The 14980-nt window shown below is 44.5% G+C and overlaps 2 protein-coding genes across 2 annotated transcripts; one reads left to right on the top strand and one right to left on the bottom strand.

Moving 5' to 3' along the window:
- The first annotated feature begins 1625 nt into the window (after window positions 1-1625).
- Window positions 1626-8787, top strand: errfi1a (ERBB receptor feedback inhibitor 1a). Its single transcript, XM_047025547.1, has 4 exons — window positions 1626-1848; window positions 4677-4898; window positions 5112-5200; window positions 5724-8787. The coding sequence occupies exons 2-4, from the start codon at window positions 4741-4743 to the stop codon at window positions 6851-6853; spliced, it is 1377 nt and encodes a 458-aa protein (XP_046881503.1). The 5' UTR covers window positions 1626-1848; window positions 4677-4740; the 3' UTR covers window positions 6854-8787.
- A 2114-nt stretch (window positions 8788-10901) lies between these two features.
- LOC124471981 (mucin-3B) lies at window positions 10902-13396 on the bottom strand. Its single transcript, XM_047026658.1, has 10 exons — window positions 13379-13396; window positions 13054-13192; window positions 12631-12755; window positions 12475-12539; window positions 12187-12389; window positions 11916-12081; window positions 11584-11748; window positions 11358-11431; window positions 11137-11264; window positions 10902-11050 (listed from the first exon to the last, which is right to left on the bottom strand). Exons 1-10 carry the CDS (start codon window positions 13394-13396, stop codon window positions 11018-11020), a joined length of 1116 nt encoding a protein of 371 aa, XP_046882614.1. The 3' UTR covers window positions 10902-11017.
- Window positions 13397-14980: the final 1584 nt, after the last annotated feature.

Here is a 14980-nt window from a genome sequence, read left to right as displayed (position 1 = left end):
AATTCAAAGGGGGGATTATAGAGAGCCGGGTCCATCTGGTGCCAGATATGTAATGATAAGCCTGTTATGTCCACAGGGCCAGAAAGGGCCACAGGGATTTACTGACGCCGATGCAGTTACACTCTGTTCTCTCCAAATACACACACACTCACACATCGACACGCACACGCACCTACACACAACACCTATACACTCACACACGCCCCATATTTCTGCCATTATTGATTTAACACTTCAGTTGTTTGTAGCCATTGTACTGTTATGTTTGGTTAGTATGCAGGGCTCTGGTGGGTTTGCTAGGCCTGGTGCGGATAAGTAACATGACCAGCCAACATTTCTCCAGCTCACAGCTCAAGGAGTCAGCGGTGCATTCATTTGACCTCAGAGTTCCTCCTGTTTCGAGGACCCGTTGGCCAGCATTATTTTTTTCAGTCATGGGGATGGGGGTGATCACTGATCAGGCCCCATATCAATGATCATGTTGTTGTTCTGCGATGGGCACAGAAGGCTATAGTCCAGTCTGCTGACAGATGTCCCAAACTGTGAGAAGCTCAGCCAATGTTCTCAATGTTCTGATAAACACTGCGTCAGGCCAGGTAAACAGAAGTGCCCACGCTGATCTGATAAGGAGCAGTCAGACAGCATGGGATCCATGGGGTTACCAAGAGAACACACTGAGGAGATAAGAATGTTTCAGCCTGTGTTTGCTGCGCTTGGCTCTCTTATCTCCTCTGGAGCCATCTCTATGGCTGTCCGCTTCTCCCACAGACTCCAGTACAGACCACTGTCTCCACAAGTCTGTCAGTCCTGTCTCCGTGTCGAGTCTGTCTCGTCTCAGCGTTGGAGCTGCACGTTTACAGAGCAGCAGCTTCCCCCCCAGGCCATTTGAACTGTACAGAGGTGCCATGGGAATGATTCACAGAGGCCACCGCATGAACATTTTCAATTTAATTCTGTTCAATTGACTAGCTGATGTTCAGCCTAGCTACTCACATATTCCCTAATCTTGCATGTGGCGCCACTTGAACTTGTAAAAATCCTACCTGAGTTTCATACACATTCACCTTGTTATCATGTGCCGTAATTTAACATATGCACCATGCAATTTAGCACATTTATAGTGTCAGAGCCGTTTTCCATGTGATATAATAGGAGAATGGAACTATAACTATAGTTACCTAACAGCCTTTTCAAAGTTCCTGCATGTGTAGCAGCTGAAGTTCTACAAAAAATCCAGGATATGGGTTGGAGAACCCCCTCTGGTTTGAATAATATAAAAGTAAAACAATAGCATGGAATTGCTGTAACTACTGTATGGTCCCATGCAACTTTGTTAAGCATTTTACATTGATGGGACAGTGTTCAGTCATGATAAGTGCTCAGTAAACTACTGATACTTCTGAGCCATGATTATCTGCCATACTTTCAACATGCACTCTTTGTATGTCACTTTGGATAAAAGTGTCTGGTAAATGAATTAAAAGTAAAATGTAAAAGTACTTAGTGTTCAGGTTTGACAGTGCTGCCACTATCCTATTGTGCAAGTGCTGCATGGAGGCGTGTAAAAACCACAGCTGTGTCTTTAAGTGAAGGCGGAGCAAGTGTGTCCATGTAGTGTGCTGGAGCTTAAAAGAACATCGGCCACAACAATAGTAGTCTATCTGAAAGTCACACATAATGTCCACAGTATCATTATTGCACCGTCGTTCTTTACATAGTGCTACAGAATAACTTTTAACCTGCCTGACACGTTACCGATTCGCCACAACATACGGGGGCTTTATCTGTGCGCCAGAGGATTCTAGAGACTGCTAAGTGACAGCGACTTGGAAAACGGAGCACATTGAGGTGAGCCTTGAAAACAACACGAATTGACTTGTCTCGCAGTTCTATATGTTCTTGGTATGGATGACGACAGCACAGTGATCAGTGCTATCTTGTATCCCAACTACAGAGCAGGCTACAGCCTCAGAGCTTTCTTTCTCCCGGGCGCGCAGTAAATTGGGCAATGGGTTTGCTTTCTGAAGGCTATTTGTGCTGATTTGTAGTTCATTAAACAAGGTACAAATTGACAGTGATGTTGTACTTCTGTATCATGACTTAATATACATAGTATACATAAGTATAATATTATGTCTGCCTCTAAAATGACTCAAAGAATAGGGTAAACTGATTGATTGGCTTGTGGGTGCGAGTTTTTGAGGCTATGATGAATGTTTCTGTTAAATCAAGGATCCACTCTGATTTCATCATTCATCATTCAGATTAGAAAAACGTAAGGCTATGTTATGATGGTGTGAGTCACCAACTTAACAATTATGATCTCGATCCGGTAAATCGAGGGGGAGTGCGCGTCGTGTTTGCTTGCAGCACAGGTAGAGCGGGTATGGTTGCTTAGAAACCGCTGAAGGGTTATCATAGTAGGTGTAAACCTTTTCTTTCTATGTTTTGTGACTTATATCTTAATTACCATCTGAAGTATGTAGTTTATTTCCAGTAATCCACTGGAATCCACCGCGCTTCACTCATCTGCTACATGGCCAAAATATGTCTCCTATTTGATTTCAATCAAACCAAATGTAACAATACATGATTTCATCATGTGAGGATTCTTTTTTGTCATATGATAGCATGTAAATAACAACGCATGATACAACTAATAGCCCATGTAAAAAAATAATTTCCTCCATGCAGGTGGTTTAGCATAACCTATGCCACAGCTCAGCTAAGTACACTGATTTCTTCTGTTTGTACCATCATGCAAACATGCATAGGATCACGTCTGTAAGCAGTCCTATACCTAGTCTGAAATGAACTGCGCTCTTCTACAAATACCCCATCATTAATGTCCGTTCGTGATAGGCCTCTGGACACGCCATTGGCATAATCCTGTTTCCTGTAAACACACCACGGTCAGTTAGCTGTCAGGACGGACAGTCTTTGCACCTGTTGCTACAGGAAGTGCAAGCCCCTCGGGGTTCATTATCCAGGATCAGATTCCCAGGCCGCCCGTCGAACCGAATCCAAGGCCCCTGGCCGGGCCACAGGGATGGGATGCCTCAATGGGCAGTTTGGCTAGAGCCACTGTCCGGAGTCTAGAGATGTCTGGCTTGTTGTTTTAGAGCTTTGGTTCCTTGCCAGCTGTCTGTGCATCTTGTCATCCTGGACACAGAGTCTCCAGGGTACAACATGTTAGGAGAGGAACATGTCAGGATGGTGAGAATGATGTGATGGAGCCATGTTTGTCTGAAGCAAATTCTTTGGGGGGGGGGGGGGGGGGGGGGCTATTGTTTCACTGTCAGGAAGGTGATTGTTCAGGGAGCATTGTTGTCGATCTTAACCCTGGGTCTAAGCTACATATAGGAATAACATTTTGATGACATTAGGAAATGATAGGAAATTGAATATATGGAAATGATTTGAATGAAAAGAGTGTGTGAGGAACTTCACAGTGTCTGCTCAGTCTGACCCTCAAGGGTAACTTGTCATCATGAGCATCAGGTTTCTATATGTTCACCTGGCTACCTGACCATGGAACATTCTCCAAATACCAGTGTTTTCTGAAGTTTAGGTGATGTCAGTCTTTTCAAAAAAGACTATCTGATTCAGAGTAAGTCGTTCTTTTTCTCAGAGCATGTACGATGACGTTTTTTGTTTTCGGTGTGTTGCCTTTAGTTTCACATTTAGTTGCGATCCAGAAATGGTCCATAATCCATGGATTCTTGGCTGTGTTAGTCCCACAGAAATGTGTGAATTCCTGTATTTTCCTTCCGGTGGGCCTGGCTGTCTTTGTTTACTCAGGCCTGACACACATCTGACATGACACGAACATCCAGGTCAGCTGACATGCGCTTGCAACACCAGGGCACATCTCTGGTTACAGGAAGAGCCGAGGCCCTCTCAGTCCGCCTGTCAGTCAGTCAGTCAGTCAGTGAGACACAGAAAGAGGGAGGGAGGGGGAGAGAGAACCATCTTTAGAGGGCCATGTTCTATATTAAACCATACAAAAACTATAATATAGACATTTTTGTATACGTTTTGTATGTACAAAGAACTGTAGTACACCCAATTAAGTAAGATGAAATATGTATGTAGTTCAATACAGGTGTAAGTGTGATATACACATAAACGTGTTTGCAATATTCCATGATATTAAACTTATTATACACCCTTAATACACATGTATTAATATCTTCAAATAGCCAAAAACCATAACACAGTTCACAAGGATCCTTTTGTACTCTGAAGTATGACAACATGTGGTTGTGTACTGAACCATGCACCTAGATGTGGTCTGAAGCAACCACAGGAACATTTGGCCATGTGTTGCACAAAGAGCTGTGTCCCCTGGGCATGTCAGGCCGAGGGGCCTTAAGTCCCCGTCCAAGCAAGAGTTTGTCATTCCTCAGCCCCGAAAGCCCAGGAAAATGCTTCTCCTTGTGGTGTGAAAAGCAGTACCGGCCTGGGTCTGAGCCACAAGGCCACGCATCTTTAATTAGTGGCCAAGCAGGCAGGCAGCCTTCAGGGGGAGAAGGGGGAGGAGGAGGAGGAACAACTAGATTATTGTATTTTCTGGGAGATCATTCCTCTAGAGATCCACTCAGCAGCAATGTTGTGTCACCAGCTGTCACTTCTCCTGTCACTCATGTCTCCTCGTTTCTTGTGCCGTCTTCCAGAACCGAGAAGCAGGAGCAACCGTAACCTCAGCCGGCCAGGCCAGTCCAGCGTTTCCTGGCTTTGATGCGATCCGATTGTGCCTGGAGCATGTCCACAGTGGGCCTGAGTGCACAGAAGATCTGTTTACCCGCACAGAGCTCCTTGCCCTTCCTGCGGGGCAGCTACTGCCACAGCATGGCTGGATCCAAACCCTCGTGGAGCCATCAGCACGACCTCAACAAGTGAGTGCTAACTAGGCGTTATGGGATGTCGACTGAAAACCACGGAGCAAAGAAGGACTTCGCATTCGTGTTAAAGTTGCTGAAATGTGCTGATGTTTCTCGGTTATGTTATTGACGATGGTGACGTATGCATGTATCTTAGCAAGCTGCCCATGCTGTAGTAAATGCTGATATTTGACATGGATAGTCATTTTGGGGTTTTCTTTTTTACAGTTTGTACTTTAGTATGGAGTCCTCGCACACAGAGTACAGCCCCCGCACAAAGCAGCCGGTGTCCCTTCCACCATCACTCAGTCTGGACAGTAAGTAAACACACACAAACTTAAGTAGCAGAACACCCCGTTTTCATGGGCCTGTGTTCCAGCTTCTTGGTTAGACAGAGAGGGAGCAGCACTCTAGCTGTTTACTCTTGCTGCCCTAGATACAATACACAGAGCCTGATGTGGGCACGCATAAGAGTTTTAGCCAAATGATAAATATTTAGTGTGAAGTTCTCGCGTTTCTACAACGAGAGGGAAGGGGGAGGCTGGTCGATCTGACCTACTCGTGCTAAATATATCCTGGGGAATGTTTTAACAAAACAGCGAGAGATGGTTTCGTGCTTGGTGATAATTACAGTGTGTCTGTGTGTTGACCTCCAAAATGCATCACTGCTACAATAGAAACCGTCGGTTACTGCATATGTTCTGTTGTCTTACACAACCACTGGAATCTAAGCCCCATATGTTATTGTGCTTGTGCTGTGTACAGGTGTGTGTGATTTTACACTGTGGTTCAAACTGTAGTGTCTTATATTGATCTGGTTGTTTGATCGATCCTCTGCAGGGAATAAACACAGTCCCATTGCACAGAGGCTACCTCCAAAGAAAACCCGGCCCACCCAGCTATCCCTCTCATCCAGCTATGAGCCCTCCTCCCCCAGCCCGGCAGACGACGACCAGGTGGTCCCGTCCTTCCAGAGGTTGTCTGTGTACGAGCGCAGCAGCCCCCCACAGACACCCGGCCGCTGTGCCAAGCCTCTGCCCCCTCTGCCCCTTCCTGTCCGGGCAGACGTCTCCCAAGACCAGGCCATGGACCATGAAGTGGAGCTCTACACCAGCTCGGACGACAGCCGTTGCCTGGTGCCTGAACAGCCGTGCCCCAAGCCTTCCACCTTCCGCTATGGGCTCCCCAGCCACCGCAGTTTCAGGGGCTGCGGGCAGATCAACTATGCCTACTTCGAGGGCCCGTCAGCAGAGCAGCCCAGGCAGCAGGAGGTGCAGCAGGAGGTGGAGCAGGAGGAGCAGAAGCCCCCGGAGCCCCCAGAGCCTCCAGTCGTGGCGTGTCAGAGGCAGCAGGAGCGGGCCCAGAGGAAGCTCCGTCGGTCCCACTCTGGCCCAGCTGGCTCCTTCAACAAGCCCACCTCGCTGCGGTTGTCCTGCCACCATCGCCATGCCTACGTCCAGAGCCAGGCCATGGACAGACCGGAGGTCCCGCCCCGTGTCCCCATCCCTCCACGTCCCGTCAAGTCGGCAGACTGCCGCCGCTGGTCAGCCGAGGTCTCCTCCGGGGCTTACAGCGACGAAGACAGACCCCCGAAGGTTCCACCCAGGGATCCTCTGGCCCAAGGCAGCTCCCGTACCCCCAGCCCCAAGAGCCTCCCCACATACCTCAACGGGGTGATGCCCCCCACACAGAGCTTCGCCCCGGACCCCAAGTACGTGAGCCGGGGCTTGCAGAGACAGAACAGCGAGGGCTCGCCCTGCATCCTGCCTGTCATCGAGCACGGCAGGAAGTCGAGCACCACTCACTACTTCCTGCTTCCACAGCGCCCTGCATATCTAGACAAGCCTTACCTGGAGAAGTTCCTCCGGGGCTTAGACAGCTCCGACTCTGCAGGGGCCCGCAGCGTCGAGGGCCCAGACTCACAATGGGACTGCCAAACTAGAAGGAAAGCACGTGTGGATATGGTTTGATTTATATGGAGCTCACAAAAGTGAACATGACTCTGATGTAACAAGAGCAACAACCACTTGGGGAAACAAAAGGTCTCGAAGCCTTCAATTGCTTACTGCTGCTTTTACAGGAACTGGTGGAAAAAAACAAAGGTTTTACCCACAACCGTATTCCGAAACAGAGTGTATGTATTTGGCATATACTGTTTGCAGTTACTGGAAATGTTGGAATTGCAATCAAGAAATGCATTACCACTCTGAGTGTGGATGGTATTTAACTGTTAGAGATACTATTTTTGATATGATTACTATTTCATAATGTTGAATATTGTACTGTTTTGCTGATACAGTGGTGCAGTTTTTATTAGGTGTGAGCTGGTCTTGTACCTTCGGTTCTCAGTGTTTTGCGGTTGATAGGTATGGTTATCGTGTTCTCTGCGTTGCTTTGGTGTCTCGGAACGTAAGGGACAAAGGGTCAGTAAAAACATCCACGTGTCTCGTGTTCTGCCGATGAAGTCTAAAGAAGAGGAGGCCTGTGTGCTTATACCATAGTTTGAAACTCAATGAAGGATATTTACATGCAAATCCCCAAAGTAATTTTTAAAGGATATACATACATGAATATGCATTAATGGAGGCATGCTAAATAGATGTAGTTGCTTCGTTCATGTTTGAAGCTGTGTTTTTGTTTGTCTCCGTCTCCAACACGGGACATTCACAGTGTACCGGTGGGAAGAGGATTATTGCAAATGTGAGCATGTTTCCCCTGTAGACTGGTGCAGCTTGTGTTCGCGTGTGTGTGTGTGTGTGTGTGTGCATGCTGAGTATGACTTTCTACCGCACTGTAGAAAATTGGGTTAACAATATTTGTTACTGTGCTCTGCCTGTTTCCAGCACTGCTTAATGTACACAGCAGTTAAGCGCAAACTCATCTCTCTATATTACTGTCGTTCAGTGTCCAAGTCTTTTTTGTTGCACAGAGAATGGCCTGAAGGACATCTGTGAATGTATGCTTTACTTACTGAACTATGTCAAATGTTCGGAGCTCAGTCGTTGGTCAAGCTGTGAGTCATTGTCTGGAACTAGTAACTTGCCTTGAGTACTACCTCTAATGATATTACTAACCGATATTATACAAACCCACATCATTTGTTGCCTGTGAACTGTAACCCTTGGAAATCACTGATTCTACATTAAAGCAGTACTAAAATCCCTTCCCGGGGTCAAACATGCTCACACAAAGTTCTACTTTGCTGTGAGTTGATTTCTTGTTTCACAGTGTGCTGCACAGAATGACGAGAGTTTGCGTTGGATTGTCTTGTCCTACAATAAGAAATCCCTGATTACAGAGATGCTAGGATCACCTGATAACATTGAGGTATTACGCAGAATGTGGGGCTTGCCTGTCTGACACAGACTTTCCTGTTCTGCACATGCATTCCTGCCTGACATGATTGCAGTAGGTGTGGTCCCTGAGACTTTGGCTGCTGGCAGCCAGGAAATGATATGGATTTTATTATGACAGATTATTCGTGAACCATCTTGATGACATGGTAAATGTAGCAAGTGCATAATTAACCCCAATTAGAAAGGTGTAAAACACATTAGCTCTAAGGTCAAACGGTCATTGAAGTATGTTTTTTTTTTTATCTCTCTTTGTGAAGGGAAACCAACCATGGCTAATGCCTTGCTTTTTTTTCTTAAACGTTTACATACATTGTACACTGATATGTTATTTAATCTTAACCTGTTCCCATGTCTTATCAGAAATTAAGAAATCAAATTAAGACTAGTTCATGAAGTACAGCTGACATTCTCTACTGTGGTGAAAACACATGCACTGGGAGCACAGTATGCTGTGTACAGTATTTAACATAATTCCACTTGTCATAATAAATAGTTGATTGATGTATAGTCTTTAAAAAAAGGAACAAATAAACCAACTTATTTATGAACGTGTCCATTGTCTGTATTATTCTATTTGAATGTGAAATGGACTCTGATTCAGCTGTTTGGCCTGTTTCATCACTCTCCCACCCACACACTCCACCTCATTACCCCTGGCTTGCTTCCAGACGAAGAGGACGAGAGAGGAGGGTGATTGCTTGACAGACAGACAGACTGGCTTTTGGTTTTCATTTCCAAAATATATCCGTTCTTCAATCTCATTACTACCGTGTGATTCGTAAAGGTTTGTATTTGTCCAAGTAAGGACATCCTCCAACATAAAGGCCAAGTCATCAACCCAGCCAGGGTGCTTGGCTTACCTCTTCCTGGTTCCCAGTGACATGTTGGCTGTCATGGGTGGAAGGCTGAGCAACAGAAGAGTGACTTTCATTCATTTTTATGATTTTTGTGTGAGAACGGTTAGATGGTTTCCAGCTGTCTGTCCATGTTGCCACACCTTGTAAACGCTCATGATCAACTAAGACGGGTAAAGGTCCTCATCACAAACGAACAACGAAACTTGTTGTAATGAACAAGTAAAACATTCTACAAAGTCCCCTAAGATGTACATTATTGACATATGAGTGTCTGGCTAGTGAGCTGGCGGCTGTGAGATCAAGGCCTATCCCCTCAGCAGAACAATAGACAGCAATGATCTAGGCTAGCTGCCAGCCCCTGGCTTCACACGACACTGTCCCCTCCCAGGTGAGCTGCCTGGTGACAGCATAGGTGGTGACCATGGCAACAGTGACAAGGGCTGTTCATTTGAAGTGCGGCGTCTAACAAGGGCAGGATGTGACACTACGATCAAGTTATACAGCCAAATACACAACCAAGTCTTGAATCTGGTGTCTGTAATGGTCTTTTTGGGATTCATAAAATGTGGTTTGTTTTCTGCACAAAACTGTGGTTGCCTGTCGGTCTATCAACAACCTGAGAGACAAAAGACACATTTCGGTATTAAAGGATTGCTCATCTGTTCACCCATTACGGCTGATTCGGTGTGAGGAGCAGGAACATACTTTTATGGACACTATTATTATCCTCATTACGGTTATTGCTTCATTAATTATTATATAACGTCTGCTGCTTTGCCCGCGGAAGTCTAGGCATACATCAGTGCACTTGCTATGTCTGAGTCTATTACACAATCCTGCAGCACAAGCAGGTGTGTGTGTGTGTTCAGTTAGGTGTGTGGGTAGGTTGACGGGTGCTTGGTAATGGGTCTGATTACAACTTGAGAAGAACTGATTTGTGTTGCAGTGATTGAGGAAAGGGATGTATACATGTTGTCTGTTCAAATGATCTTTTGGGTGTAGAAAAACATGTTCAAAGGCAAAATGGAAATAAAGCTTGAAGAAAGGAAAACAAACAAATAACCCCACCTGGGCAGATCCAGGCTTTAGATTACACCACCAGTATAGGGGCACCATGCTGGTGGTGCGGGCAGAGGAAAGATTTTGTTGACTCAAAATGGAAAATGTATTTTGGTAGTGCCAACGACCTGTCAACGAATAGCTAAATGGCATGTACATGAACAAATAGATGTAAGCTTATATTTTGCTGTTCTATGCAACGTTCTACAATTGATGGGGGAACATTATAGAAGCAGGCGCTCCCTCTAGTGGAAAATATTTGTAATGAACAAGGATCCAAATCTAAAGCAGGGCTGCCAACCCTACTCCTGGAGAGTTACCGTCCTGCAGGATTTCTTCACAACCCTGATCCAGCTCGCCTGATTATAATTATTTGCTTGCTGATAAGCTGAACTACAGGGACTGGAGTGAAAACTTACTTTCCAGGAACAGGGTTGGGCATTCCAGAGATGTAGATTAAAATAGCTGGGAGGACATTTTTATGGGCAACCAAAAGATTAATAAAAAATCTGCAAGGGGAAATTGTTTCTTTCTTCTTTCTTTCTTTCTTTCTTTTTTTCATGATTTGTGGTCTCTGGATTAAGTGTGCTAGCAAATGCCTGAACCATGTTTAACCATGCCGTTAATTTGAAATACATACAATTTAATGAATTCATGCCAGTGTTGGTGTGGCCCAAAATCCTGCAAATCGCTTTACTGCTTATTATAATATTATTGACCTTACAGTTTAAAACTTATGATATAAAAATGAAATGTAAAATCATGTCAAGAAAAATTACAAACTGAAAGTATACATGATAATAGATACAGCTTTTTGTTCAAATAGAAAATCAATCAGGCAGCTCCCAGTAGATTTAGCCTTTCAAGAACCGATCTCTGGACGTTTAGTCCTCACCTGAGGACAGAGATATGGGGAATATGTGTGAATGATATAGCCATTGATGAAGTTTCAAAAGGGTGCATATCAGCAAATTAACTTACATTTAAGGATGTGTCCACATGCTCAAGATGTGGTCTGAAAACCCCTGGGGTGAAATCTCCTACAAAACCTAGATTGTTTTTTATGTTGTACTCTCTGCTTCTGCCAGGTAGATTACTGGATTCAGAGTCTATAATGAAACAAAATACAAGTGCATTTACTTTGGTGAAAACGTGTCAGTGTGGTCCAAGGAGAGGAAGAAAATAATAAGAGTGAAGCAGACCTGTGTTTGAGAAGTCAAAGAAGTCCTCATCAAGAGCACTCAGTCTACGGGCTCTGGGTGACTGCCCCCTGTTCCTAGATACACACAGAATTAAACAAGACAATATATTGAAAGACAAAATGTGGACTTTTTTTACTTGTTCCAAACAAAACAGACTCTTTTTGAAAGCTCCTATCCACATCTGCAGTCAGTACACCATGTATTTGATGATTTTGACATAACTGACCATATTCCTTGACGCCTCGTGTGAAGAACAATGACCACAATGACTACGACCATGAGGAGAAGAGCTGCTGACAGTGATCCAAAGACAGCACCATAGAACCCTGGGCCCCAGTGGAACATTTCACACTGAGGTCCAGTGAATTGCTCCACTCCAGAATCATAGCACCTGTGTTGGATGGAGAGTAGGTATAGACGTTGATTAGATACTCACAATGTGAAGTTTTACTGGCTGAACAGACCAGAAAAAGTACTATAGTCTGTAAAATGTGAATCTATTCCAAACCAGCATATACAAAGTTTTATCGTAAGAATCCCCCCCAAAAGAATTCTCACCGACAGATTGGTCCAGTTTGTATATTGTTGAGGCATTGTCCATGTCCATTACAGTAATTAGGGTTTCTCAAACAAGGACCATGACACTTCCATGACCCATCAGAGACTTCTGGAGTGTAGTTGGCAAATTTCTCGCAGGTGATGTATGGCCTAAGATCTGTGATATCTGTAAAGGATCATATTTATTGGATATATCTGAGTAAATTGTATTCATAGTAATAAAACAAAATTCTGATTAATTGAAAAGATTTACTGACAAAACAGTACTCACTCATAATTTCTGTTGGCTGTAAGGCGATATTCCTCACTTCTATGCTCACATTCCCAAAGGCTTGACTAATGTTATTCAAGTTATATGTGTTATTTAGGATATTTAGCAATGTGGATTTCAATCCAGTGTTTAGAAAATGTATTTGAGAGTCATTGTTGGGATAGTTGTATTGAACTTCAGTGTCCGCAATGACACTTCCTCTTCTAAAAAGGGAAAAATACAAGAGTTGACATAGGAGAATAATCCAAATCACACTGAGGTACATCACATACTCAGATGGCCCCCTACCTGAGATTAATGACTTCTACGTTCTTAAAGTTTTGTGGATCTGCTGTCTTGCAAAGAAACATTAGCTGAAAAATCAAGAGGGTGTCAGATGTGTATAAACAATGCTATAATGCTTGCAATACAACATAAAAGTCTATAATATATTTTATACTGCACCTCCTTGATCAATGCATCGATGAATGACGCAGATTCTGTGGAGTGTAGATCACTGTAAGCAGGGTGAAATTCTATGTCAATTCTCAAAGAGATGTTCAGCTTTCTGGTGGGCACTGATTTAATATCTGCAAACAAATGGCATGATGTCTCTGTTATCATTTATGCAGTATACACACTGAGAATGTGATTAGAGCATACTTAAAGCATATTCGTAGACAATATTAGCAGTACTGTCATTTGTACAAAATGTGTCAGTTTTAGTCGGGTTAAACAACATAAACAACGCAAGCTACAGCTTAATTAAACAGTTACAAAATACATGTTTACGCAATTCAACATGAGTTAAAAGTCAACATGCAATGTACAACGCTAATTTGTTAATTTACTTGAATCTTGTAACAAGTATGGGACTGGAAAATTCACCTAATGCAGCGGTGATTTCGTTGTTCCCGAAGATGCATGTATCTCCGAAAGTGAAATCCAAGCAGTGGCATATACATCTTCCAAATGTGTCATTGAATACACAAGGAGCTCCAAAACAGTTACAGTCAGCTTTTTTGCACTGAACAGTTTCAGTTGATGTCGGAATCATTGAACTGGAAATATTTGAAATTGTAGAGGGGACTGTTGTCGATTGATGAACCAATGGAGTTGTTGACTGAATTTTTGTGGTAAGGCCAGAAATCATTGTCAAATGGGTTGTGCTTGAAGTTGTCGTTTCAGTTAATATTCCGTCCACTGTGGTCACTTTGCTCTCAGGTGACATTGCCGAAGACAGGGTTGGTTTGAATGTGGTAGATGTGGTGATGGGGGTTAGCTCGGTGTTTTCGGTCGTATGGGCAGTCGTGTGTGTTGAAGTGTATTCTGGACTTGATGTCTCGTTGGCTATGCTTGCATTTGTAGTAAATGCTGAGGTGACAGAGGATGACGCTGTCGTAGGTGGTTCGGACTCGGCAGTCATTTCGGTGGAAGTCAGTACTTTAGTTGTCCCTTGTGACTCATCCGATCGTATTACCATGGTAGATGGAGGGGTGCCTGTAGTCATTGCGGGCTCTGTTGTCGCAGAGTTTGGTGTGCTCTGGGAAGGAATTACAGTCGATGCTTCAGTCTCTCTGGTGGAGTGGGATTCAACATTCGTAGAAGTCAGTGAGGGAGTGCTTAAATTGTCAGACGTTGCCATGACACTGGAAGGTGACATTGTAGAAGCAGTTACAACAGCTGTGACTTGCGAGCTGTCTGAGACTGTCACCAAGGTAGTTTGACTGGTATTTTGAGTTGATTGAGGTTCTTCTGAGGTAAGAATGGAAGTGCCATCGGTTGGCCCTTCAGTTGATCTTCCATCCCCTGTGGTTGAGCCAGATTGGGGGTTTGTTGAAGCTGTAGACATTACTTGAGTGCTGAAGATATCTGAGGTGGTCGCTTTGCTCTCAGGTGACATTGCCGAAGACAGGGTTGGTTTGAATGTGGTAGATGTGGTGATGGGGGTTAGCTCGGTGTTTTCGGTCGTATGGGCAGTCGTGTGTGTTGAAGTGTGTTCTGGACTTGATGTCTCGTTGGCTATGCTTGCATTTGTAGTAAATGCTGAGGTGACAGAGGATGACGCTGTCGTAGGTGGTTCGGACTCGGTAGTCATTTCGGTGGAAGTCAGTACTTTAGTTGTCCCTTGTGACTCATCCGATCGTGTTACCATGGTAGATGGAGGGGTGCCTGTAGTCATTGCGGGCTCTGTTGTCGCAGAGTTTGGTGTGCTCTGGGAAGGAATTACAGTCGATGCTTCAGTCTCTCTGGTGGAGTCGGATTCAACATTCGTAGAAGTCAGTGAGGGAGTGCTTAAATTGTCAGACGTTGCCATGACACTGGAAGGTGACGTTGTAGAAGCAGTTACAACAGCTGTGACTTGCGAGCTGTCTGAGACTGTCACCAAGGTAGTTTGACTGGTATTTTGAGTTGATTGAGGTTCTTCTGAGGTAAGAGTGGAAGTGCCATTGGTTGGCCCTTCGGTTGATCTTCCATCCCCTGTGGTTGAGCCAGATTGGGGGTTTGTTGAAGCTGTAGACATTACTTGAGTGCTGAAGATATCTGAGGTGGTCGCTTTGCTCTCAGGTGACATTGCCGAAGACAGGGCTGGTTTGAATGTGGTAGATGTGGTGATGGGGGTTAGCTCGGTGTTTTCGGTCGTATGGGCAGTCGTGTGTGTTGAAGTGTGTTCTGGACTTGATGTCTCGTTGGCTATGCTTGCATTTGTAGTAAATGCTGAGGTGACAGAGGATGACGCTGTCGTAGGTGGTTCGGACTCGGCAGTCATTTCGGTGGAAGTCAGTACTTTAGTTGTCCCTTGTGACTCATCCGA

The sequence above is a fragment of the Hypomesus transpacificus genome, chromosome 9, assembly GCF_021917145.1.
Source record: "Hypomesus transpacificus isolate Combined female chromosome 9, fHypTra1, whole genome shotgun sequence".
NCBI classification, from domain to species: Eukaryota; Metazoa; Chordata; class Actinopteri; order Osmeriformes; family Osmeridae; genus Hypomesus; species Hypomesus transpacificus.
This window is presented reverse-complemented; position numbering and strand designations above follow the sequence as displayed.